Source organism: Lactuca sativa, chromosome 4 (assembly GCF_002870075.4).
Source record: "Lactuca sativa cultivar Salinas chromosome 4, Lsat_Salinas_v11, whole genome shotgun sequence".
NCBI lineage: Eukaryota > Viridiplantae > Streptophyta > Magnoliopsida > Asterales > Asteraceae > Lactuca > Lactuca sativa.
The window spans coordinates 125,595,000-125,606,039 of record NC_056626.2 but is presented as its reverse complement, the minus strand read 5'-3'; the positions used below and the strand labels follow the sequence as shown (position 1 = coordinate 125,606,039).

At 29.0% G+C, this 11,040-nt stretch overlaps 2 protein-coding genes and 1 pseudogene across 2 annotated transcripts; 1 reads left to right on the top strand and 2 right to left on the bottom strand.

The window, feature by feature from the left end:
* The first annotated feature begins 2,570 nt into the window (after positions 1-2,570).
* Positions 2,571-4,420, top strand: LOC111887646 (succinate dehydrogenase subunit 7A, mitochondrial). The gene is made up of 4 exons (XM_023883815.3): positions 2,571-2,729; positions 2,853-2,921; positions 3,831-3,933; positions 4,197-4,420. The coding sequence occupies exons 1-4, from the start codon at positions 2,673-2,675 to the stop codon at positions 4,268-4,270; spliced, it is 303 nt and encodes a 100-aa protein (XP_023739583.1). The 5' UTR covers positions 2,571-2,672; the 3' UTR covers positions 4,271-4,420.
* A 4,222-nt stretch (positions 4,421-8,642) lies between these two features.
* LOC128133512 (uncharacterized) lies at positions 8,643-9,401 on the bottom strand (annotated as a pseudogene).
* A 63-nt stretch (positions 9,402-9,464) lies between these two features.
* Positions 9,465-11,027, bottom strand: LOC111887642 (uncharacterized). The gene is made up of 2 exons (XM_042901647.2): positions 10,445-11,027; positions 9,465-10,306 (listed from the first exon to the last, which is right to left on the bottom strand). Exons 1-2 carry the CDS (start codon positions 11,025-11,027, stop codon positions 9,465-9,467), a joined length of 1,425 nt encoding a protein of 474 aa, XP_042757581.2.
* Positions 11,028-11,040: the final 13 nt, after the last annotated feature.

Genomic DNA, 11,040 nt, shown 5'->3' with positions numbered 1-11,040 from the left:
TGCTCACCAGGCTCCCAAGCCTAACCCACTCAGTTTTCTTTGCATTACAGGTAATGGCATAAGAGTATAAGTTGGTGGACTTGACGAGAGATTTTAGATTATAGATCAGTAATTATAAATAACTGTTGTAAGGTCTATTTTATATTGTTTATGCTTTTGGTCTGTATCGGAACATGACATCCCGAGATTTTGTTATTTATTGAAAATACATTTCTTTAAAGAAATGCTTGGATAAATTCTTATAATATTTTTTTTGGGAACAAATTATGTAACTCTTTTAATCAAAGGATTACTCTGATTTTATAAAACAAAGCATAAACAAATCGGTCTTTTTCTAGCCGTGAAAATGGGGATGTCACATAAAACCACTATAAATAAAGGGTCGCCCTCACTCCTTCCTTGTACCGTTCTTTATCACTAATCTCTTTCTCCCTCTCGAGGTCTCAATCCTTCGTGATTTATTTTCTCGTTCTGTAATCTTGTTAGCAAAAGTCTAGATGTTTTGGAAGGATACTGATAAGAAAAAGAAGCATCGGAGTTACGCTCGTAGTTATTCGGATTACGTCAATCGAGTAAGTTATATTTACTCTTACCTATAATCGATTATATTCATAATAACGACTATGAATATAATTAATTATAAGTAAAAGTAAGTATAACTTACTCAATTGGCGTAATCTGGAAGACTGTGATCGTAACTTCGACACTTCTGTTTCTTATTAGTATCCTCCAATACTTGTAGAGTTTCGCTAACGAGATTACATAAAGAGAAAATAAATCATGAGAGAGAGAGAGAGAGTTTCTTAATAGAGAATGCTGTAAAGAGGGAGTGAAGGTGACCCTCTATTTATAGTGATTTTTACAGAACTATTCATGACACTATTCATGACACTATTCATGTCGACATCCGTAGATATTGGTAGGCGGGCGAGCATGGTGTTGGTTTGGAATATGCTATTTTCTTGTTATTTTCGGATAATTTTAATTTTCTCATACGAATTCCGATTTCGACGCTTTTTATATCCACACGTTCGTCTTGATGTCTACTACAAATTTCATGTTTATCACTTTGGTTAAAAAGCAATTTATCGCCACTTTCATTTTTATACACTAAGTTACAAGTGAAAAACGGGTGTTACAAATCTTAAAATGTAATTTTTTCAAACAAAGTTAATTAATAACAAATGAGATATCCAACATATATTTTGTAGCTGAAATAAATAACAACCCCACCCCACCTCTATTTACCCACCACATTCTTAGTCTCGATTCTCCATTTTCTTCTGGCACTAACCTCTTACCAACCACCATCTTTTGAATGTTGCCGCCGTCACCATATATCCTTATCTCTTATCGTTGTCAACCACCATCTCTTGAACAACGTCGACCAGCACATTTTAAATCATGTCGGCCACCAACTCATCCTTTTTTACTGTCATTGCTAGCCACCATTTCTTGAATGATGCCATCGATCGCTATTTACATCTCTTTTCCCTATATAAAGATCGATCTATTTGGATTTACAAACTAACAAAATGCAAAACTTGATTTGACCAGAAACCCACCTTTTTTTGAAATCAGATTAATGAGATTGATAAAATAAAAGAAAATTCAGACTTTTTTCCTAGTTTATTCCTACCAAGAAAAAAAGAGAACCAATCTTGAAAATAGGGGTTGATTTTATTTCTATTTGATGAAATGTCTAACAAGGTCTATGGTTACTTAAATGCTCTTTATGTATTATAAATGTTGAGTTTTGGATCATTAAACTCATGAGAGTAGGAATATAGAAAAAAGAAATAGTGGTGAATACTATAACATAGATGGAGATGAAAAATGGTGGGGTGGGGTGGACGGTAGTCGTGGAAGAAGCGAGAGAAAAATGGATGGTACAGGGATGGATGATGTTGTTGACGGTGGTAAGCCTTATATGGTTTATAATTATATAAGGATTAATAGTGATTCTAATTAACAAAAAAAAAATAATAAAAAAGATATAAAAGTCCGTTTATATGATTTAAGGAACAACTATGTAAGATTTTGAAATGAAAAAAATCATCTAAAATTATGAATGAAAATAAAAAATCTGAAAAATTATACGGACCACTTATATAAATCATTCTAATTTTTTCTATTAATTTATTATGATTATTATTACTCTCTCGGTCATATATTTATCGTCTATTTTTGATTTTTAAAGTTTTTATTTTTCACATTTGACTTTAAATATTTTTATTTTTGTTATAAATTACATGATGAAACTTTTAGCAATGAAAACAAATACAATCCATTCATATAATTTGCATCAAAATTCATATACCAAAATTAAAAAATAAAGACTTTAAAAATTAAAAAATAAAAAATAAATATGAAACGAAAATAATATTTTTTTTGTTATGATTACCGACCCTGTCGTAGCTTTAAAATAGCAAACGCAACCTAAGTAATTCACATATTCGAATTCCATTTATTTAATTATTTGAGAGTGACATTTTTATTCGGATTTGACGCTAGTGACGGAATAGTAGAGGGTTGTAAATGAAAACTAGATAAAGTATGGGGATGATACTGAAACATTATTTATTTACAACTTCATTCTCCAAGATCCAGCGTCGGATCAGTTTTCATCTCCACATCTGCAACTTTCCCTTCCCCGAGCTCAGCTAGCAGCAATGGCTTCCCTGCTCAAACGTGACACCTTTGCTGTCCTTCGTTCTCATCATCCTCAGGTATCAATCCCTCTCTATTTATATATTTTCCACTTGATTCGGCCTATAAGTTTCTCAGTTGTTCTATGCGTTTGTTCGTCGATTGATGCGTGTAGTTTCAAAATAATTTTTGATTTGATTTAGGCGGCGGAGGTTTCGCAGTTGCAATCTAGACGTCAACTTCATGTCGAACCTGGGGCTCGCGAGAAAGCCGTAAGTGTTTGTTTGATCTCCATTTCGTATTGATTTGTATCGATAGCTGTTGGCATAGAATTGCATGTGCATATGGATAGGTCGAAAACGAAGCTAGATATTTTAATTGATGTCTTATTTGTCGAGATTTTCTTTTGTTTGAATTTCAGTTTCTCAGGCTACTTTATAAGAATAAACCCTAATTTAGTTCATGATTTCTCATGTATTTCCACTCTTGCCTTCTTGAAAGCCCCGATTCTATTTCAAATCGAAGTAATTAGACAGTTAGTTTTGGCTTATTTTATGCAATTGTTTGGCATGATTATGTAATACTTGCTTGCCTATGATAACCTATAATGCTTTAACATATCATCCTTTGAGACATGGATCTTCATGAGCACTACATCTCCCTTCCTATCTGTAACTGTAACTCTGTAAGTTATGTAATGTGTACCATGAGTGGCATTAAGTCCTGATACAATGGATATTCTTTTTCTTCTCTAATCTTTCTACAAACCATATTATGGACTATGACTGCAAGAATTTCTTGCCATTTCTTTTGGCATTAACAACTCTTCTAATTTCCAAATATTCAAAATTACTTATCCACAACATTTGCTTATATGGGGCTGACAGCTGACTTCCATTGATTTCTTGCAAGCTTTAGTTTGTGTAACCTTAACATAGGCAATCAACATTTGATTGTTTAATAAACATGATGTTTTGTGTTTATTCATAGCCAAAACATTCAAGGAAGTTATTCTATTGTTCTTTTTTTCCCTTATCATTTTCTTCTTTGTAATGCATATTCAAGAAGCAGATGCTTTTTATATCTTTTTATATGTAGCAAAGATTAATGTCTGTATGTCTACGTCAGGCATTACATCCAATTATGTAAACTCAACTTGTGAAAATGTGTACTTTTTGCAGCTTTTGGCAAAGGATCCAGCATTAGAGCGCTTCAAATCATATAGAAAAGGTGCCTCACGCATCAGAAGAATTGGAGATTACCTCACTATTGCAGTTGTAGCTGGTATGTTAAAATCCAAAATTGAAAAAGAATCAAAAAAATTTAAGTGGTTTTGATTATTTTAGCCTACATGGAATTGTTTATGTAAGTTTCACAGATGTAAAGTTGTTCTAAAGAAAATAAATTTCAAGAAACATGACACATCATAATAAGGATTTTGTAGCAACATGTTGGAGAAAGACTCACACTCAATCTCTTATCTGTTGCAAAAGACGTAAATGCCCTCTTCATTCTCATCATCCAAAATAACCTTAAATTTGTTGCAGGATGTTGCTATGAGATTTATGTGAGAGCTGTGACACGAGAAGAAGCTCGGAAAGCAGCTTCTGGAAGTGCTTGATTTGATGTTGATGTTGATGGTGATCATTACTTGTTCCCTTGAAGCATGAAAAAGATTGTCAATAATTTTATGAATAAGCAGTGTTGTTGATTTTTGAAGAAAAATGATCTTTCTTTTATGCATAAGATGAGTCGTTTCAGTTTTCTTTCAGATGGTGTCATGAATATAGCCTTGTGTTTGTTGCTTTTTGTTCTTATGTAAGGATAAATTGCCTTACAATAAACAATTTATATACTTGCTAAGATCCCACAATATGGAGGATTACAAGGAATTTTCCACAAAATACATTTAGCTTTGAAGAATTATCTCTATAATTTATCATCTTTAAAAAAAATTATAACATATTACAATCCCTAAATACAATTATAAAAATTTGTGTAATCAACCCTATCAATTTACTTTATGAGTCTTGGTTTGATAAATAACCTTGTACGTAGGGGTGTTCGTTTGGATGGATGAGTTCGATCCGATCAAGTTAAGTAAATCCAAATTGATTTCATTTTTCAAAAATATGGATCCGATTATCCAAATTAAATTCAAATCCGATCTAATTTAATTATAATTTGGTTGGATCTGATTTCATAATTTGATTTTCAAAAAGCATAACATTTTAAAACAAAATATAATTATAATAATATTATCCAATTTTTATAGAAAAAACAAAAATAAATTATTTAATACTAAAAAGGTATATTATAATTTAATATTTAATGGATAAAAAAAACTTTTAAGAGAAAGTGCATATTAATTTTTTTTGTTAGGTGAAATTTTTTGAATTTTTTTGAAAAAAACAAATTATTAATAAATAATTATAGATATATTAGAAATAAATAAATAATAAATTGTTATTCGGTTATTTTGGAGTATTCGGTTCTTATTTTATAAACCACAATCAATCTGAAATACAAAATAATAATTCAATTTTAGTTCAGTCCAATCAAAAAATCCGGATATTCGAACCAAATAATCCAGTTGGACAATTCGATATTATACAAATAATGAACAACCTTAATTATACGTTCCTAATATTTGGGGCATTAGACAATCTCCACCGCATAACGTTTGTTTCTACACAAAGTTGTTAAAAATTGTCAAATAATAAATCCTCTTCAACAACTTTTAACACACATATATATATATATATATATATATATATATATATATATATATATATATATATATATATATATATATATATATATATATATATATATAATTTGGTTTTATCAAAATAATGAACAACCGTAGTTATACGTTCCTAATATTTAGGGCATTAGACAATCTCCACCACATAACATTTGTTTGTACACAAAGTTGTAAAAAATTGTCAAATAGTAAATCTTTTGGAACAGCTTTTAACACTAATATATATATATATATATATATATATATATATATATATATATATATATATATATATATATATATATATATATATATATATTTGTTTGTTTGTTTCTACTTTTATAGTTAATTAAAAACAAACATTATATCTGCTAACTTTTTACAAACTTGATACATTTCAATTATTTGTTTGTATTAAGCATTGTAAATTTGCAATATATGTGTGTTTTTATTTAAGTGTTGTATGTAAGCAAAAACATTTAATTTGAAACATAAAAATTAAATTTAATACGAATAATAAATAAACATCATTTAATAAACTAGAAATGAATAAGCTTAAAATCGATAAACCAAATTATAATAATTGACAAATCAAGCAAACATTTTTGTTTATTTTGAAAAAAATTTTACAAGGCAAGACCAACTTTCGTATGAGTTTGTAATAGTCGAAAAGTATAATATCATATTTGATTTTGTAATCCAACATCAAATTAACAGTTTCTATTGGGCTAGAGCAACTTTATTGGGCTAGAGCAACTTTATATCTTTAGTTATAAAATTTTAGGATTGGGTTTAAGATGCCTTTTAACATTTTTATAAGAATACTCATGAATAATTTTGTAGTCGGTTGGCCAAATACTATAAAAAAATTGATAAATTTTCCGAAACCCCACACAGGAGTTTGGTGGTGCAACAACTTTTAGTTGTAGAATATTTTTTTATATATCTTCACAATCACTTCATGTGAATTCAATTGAAGATCAATTCTTTTTTGAATAATATTTATTGTTTCAAAAATCTATAATTTATCCAATTTTATAATTATATAGAAAAATTATAAAGTTTATAATTTATTATTATTTATAGATAGAGATACTTTCACGTCCAATGAATTCATTCTTTTTATTTTTTTTAGATTTTATTTTTTAAACTATTGATTTTTTTTTCAAGTTTGTAGTTTTATCTGGATCATTCGTTTTTTTTCATAGATCAGTTAATATATATATATATATATATATATATATATATATATATATATATATATATATATATATATATATATATAAAATAGTTGATTTTATTAGTAAAAATAGAAACAGTTATATGTTGTATTTATTAGTAAAAAGTTGATTTTATTTGGGTTGCTAATGAGAATCAAAATTTAGATTTAGTTGGGTTGTAGAGGTGAAAGTGAAAGAACTAACTATCTCTTTTTAATAGATAGTTAGGTTGAGTTTGGTTAAGAATTAAAAGAATCTCCAATCCACTCTTATTTTCTTTTTTCTCTCATTTTTATCCTCCTTCTTCTCCAATTTATCCCCATTTATTCCCCTATTTTGGGGGGATATGAAGAGTATTACACCAAATATGGTGTTATACTATTCATTTTTTTCCAAAATGGGGATGAATTTGTGTTGTCGGTTTTAATCTCTCTATTATATATTTATACATTTTTAATTTATTTTTACCTACTAATTATAATTTAAATGTAATATTTAATACTTATAACATTTTTTTATATATTAAATTATATTAACTAATTATAAATATAAAGTTTGTGTTTTGTTCATCAAATTCTTATAAAAAGTTAAATGCATATTGAAATTTTAAAAAACGATAAGGTATTTACAAAAGATAATAAATATGTTATAAATATAATCTTATTTATTTAATATTATTGTAATAAAAAAATATAGACTATATTTTTGTTAAAACCAAATTAGTAGAAGGGGTGTGTTTGACAACTCATGTAAGTTGGAAGAATTGGATATACTTTGAATATACTTTTTGGGTGAAAAATGAGATAAAAAATAGAATAGGGTTGAAGATGGAATACTATTTACCTCATTTTTTACTCTATTTTTAGGGGAAAAAATAGGAGTGGGTTGGAGATGGTCTAAGTCTCTAAGAGCATCTCTAATCCACTTCCATTTTCCATTTTTTTCTCCCATTCCCCCCCCCCCCCCCCCCTCCATTCTTCTCCAACCCTACCCCATTTATTCCCCCATTTTGAGGGAAATGAATAATATAACACCAAATATGATGTTATACTATTCAGTTCTCCCAAAATGGGGATAAACTTTGGATTGTCGGTTTTAATCTCTCTTTTATATATTTATACATAATTAATTTATTTTTATCTACTAATTATAATTTAAATGAAATATTTAATACTTATAATATTGCATTATATATTAAATTATATGAATTAGTTATAAATATAAAGTTTATTTTTTGTTTGTCAAATTCATATGAAAATTTAAATACATATTGCAATTTTAAAATACAATAACGTATTTTACAAAAGTTTATAATTAAGTATTATAAATATAAGCTTATTTATGTAATAGTATTGTAATAAAAAATATAGATTATATATTTTTTAAAACCAAATTAGTAGAAGGGGGTATGATTGGCAATCTATATAAGTTGGAAAAATGAAATATACTAAGAATATATTTTTTGTGAGTAAAAATAAGATAAGAAATAGAGTAGGGTTGGAGATGATGCATTATTTGCAATATTTTTTTACCCATTTTTTCTTTAAAAATGGGAGTGGATTGGAGAGAGTTATGAGATTTTTTTAGTGTTTACTAGATTACAACCCGTGGAAACCACGGGTTAAAAATTTAGAAGAAAAATTATATTATTAAGAAGAGTTAACTTTGTTTAGCATTTGTTGTATTGATTATTTAAAATTTAAAATTAATATAAATATAACTTTGTAAAAAAGATTAAAAATTTGAATATATGTTAAAGAGAAACACAATTAATCCATGCAAAGGTACATATGAAGATAACTAAAATGCATCTTTCAATATCTGAATGCTTTATGAAGTGTGAGGGCAAATCATTATTCTTTGATTTGAGTGAGCAATGAAGAAACACCATGTTGCATCTATTAAAGTCTGAAAGTAAAATATTGAAAAAAATTAAATATTATGGATTACAATACAATGCTATATAAAAAAATGTAAAAAAAAAAAAGAAAAAACACAATTGTTTGAATTTAAAAACTACAACGCATTTATAAATTTCTAAAAACTTCCTTATACACAACATTGGAAGTTTTGTTTGTAAGTCTACCATCCTTATCTAAAATTAACAATTTCAATCCTTCTCTACTTTGAACTCTAGATAAGGCAACATACAACTGTCCATGAGAAAAAACAGGATCTTAGAGATACAGACCAACCTTTGATAAGGACTACCCCTGACTTTTATTAATTGTCATTGCAAAACATACAGCCAATGGAAATTGTCTTCTTTGAAATTTGAAGGGAATTTTTTTTTCAGATGGACTTAAAGACATTCTCGGAATAAAGGTTTGCTTCCCAATATTAGTTCCAGATATGATAATTGCCTCAATAACACGTTTGCCCAGAGATTTCACTTGTAGTCTAGTGCTGTTACATAAGCCATTTTTCTGATCAATGTTTCTTAGAAACATAACTGGAACACCGACCTTTAAAATTAAATTGTGATTTGGCAAACCTGATACTTTAAGACCATTTAAAATATCTGGGGAGTATAAATTGGGATCAAACTGATCATGAACAAACTCTGATTGGCAAAGCGTATCTGAACTTAAATATTCTACTTCGTCTCTGGGAAACAATGCTAGCAAACGATCATTGATTTGTTGGACAACTTCATTTTTTGGAGCTAGTATAGCTCTTTCTTGAAAATAACTCGTACCATTGAATTTTTCCAAGATTGAAGGATATACAAACTCAATTAATGAACCTATAGGATCATGTGGATCATTAATGAGAATATCATCCATAACATCAATAATCGCTTCACCATCGTTCAAACCACCAACTTTTCCTTCTCCTATGTCCAAAAGCTAGTTTGCAAAATTTTGTATTTTTCGAATATCAGATGGATCCTTTCCAATAGTTAGTCTCATGTTTTTTGTTAATCTATGGACTTTGCATTGTTGCCATATACATGAAGAGCTTAAAGAAACATTAACGATATTTTGTCGGCTACCTCCTTGAACAACAGGTAGAATCTGTCTGAAGTCTCCTCCAAAAACAATCGTTTTCCCTCCAAATGGAATATTTGAGTTGGTAGACTTATCAAACTTACATACATCTCTCAAAGCTCGATCTAAAGCTTCAAATGCATGTTTGTGGACCATAGGTGCTTCATCCCAGATAATCAATGAGCTTTTTCTTACTAATCTGCCGAGTTCACTATCAGGCGGTATCTTACAAACAGAATACTCCGTAAGATTCAACAGGATTATAAACCGAGAGTGTGTTGTCCTACCTCCAGGCAATAATAAAGATGCAATACCACTTGATGCAACATTTAAAACTATATCACCATTACATCTAATTGCTGCAGATAACGTCTTCCAAAGAAAGGTTTTGCCTGTTCCACCATATCCATAAACAAAAAACACACCTCCTTTATTATCATTGACTATAGTCATGATATCAAGAAAAATATTGCTTTGCTCGTTTGTTAATGCATGAAACATACTATCAAACTCTTTCTTTAAAAGCGGTATGTCATACTCTAGCTCCTCCATGATAAATCGATTTGTTGAAGAAGAAACTGTATCGAAATCAGGGTAAGGCCTTTGTTTATAATTTTTAAGACTGGTGTTGTTATGAAGTAAAATCTGTTCGATCTCGAACAAAGTCAGGTTTTTGAGTTGATCCTCATTAAGTGATAAACCTGTATAAAATGAACAATATGTCAAAAAAAAATATAATATCAAACAGTTTAATGGTAATAAAAAAATATACCGTACATATTGAAAATTGAAAACATATAATATTCGTTTTTATAAATAATGATAGGAAATTATAATACCTAGAGACTTTAATCTACGCTGTTGGTTGTAAAGAATACCATCCGACAAGTGTTGCCATGTATTTTCCCAAACAAACTCTAGTCTACCCAAACTGTTAGACATTAACATCGTAGCAAATAAGAAACGTAGATAAAAACCAGTTCCTAAATGACTTGCTTCCTTAATTGCATCGACGTATTCTCTGTCGTCATCTAAGAGGCCCAAAGCATAACATGCATCTCGAAAAGTAGGAAATTCTTCACCATTTACCGTACGGATTTCTTCAAATGATTTTGGACCTTTCACTTTATTTAAAAGAATCCGTAAGAAGTAGACTTCGTCGAGTTTAGGTGAAACAGAGTGAATCCTTCCTATTGAACGTCCAATTTTCCTTGGCTTCCACAACCTATCATCAGGTTTCCAAACAAACTTTGTAGGAAATTCAACATATGTAAGTTTTCGCGCATCTTTATTAATTTTATTACATTCCATCCAAGATGTGAACATAGAAGCAGCAACTGAAGGTTGTTCAAGAACATTGTCAATATCATCGTTTGCAGCATATATGACTTGTTGATCAGGAAGATGAAAAGGTAGTCGCATCACAGAAGGATAT

Excerpts from the sequence above, each read along its gene's own strand:
- LOC111887646 (XM_023883815.3), top strand. The coding sequence starts at position 2,673 with ATGGCTTCCCTGCTCAAACGTGACACCTTTGCTGTCCTTCGTTCTCAT. Across the intron at positions 2,730-2,852 it reads TTCGTTCTCATCATCCTCAG|GCGGCGGAGGTTTCGCAGTT; the intron begins GTATCAATCCCT and ends GATTTGATTTAG. Across the intron at positions 3,934-4,196 it reads CACTATTGCAGTTGTAGCTG|GATGTTGCTATGAGATTTAT; the intron begins GTATGTTAAAAT and ends AATTTGTTGCAG.
- LOC111887642 (XM_042901647.2), bottom strand. The coding sequence starts at position 11,027 with ATGCGACTACCTTTTCATCTTCCTGATCAACAAGTCATATATGCTGCA. Across the intron at positions 10,307-10,444 it reads GCGTAGATTAAAGTCTCTAG|GTTTATCACTTAATGAGGAT; the intron begins GTATTATAATTT and ends CATTTTATACAG.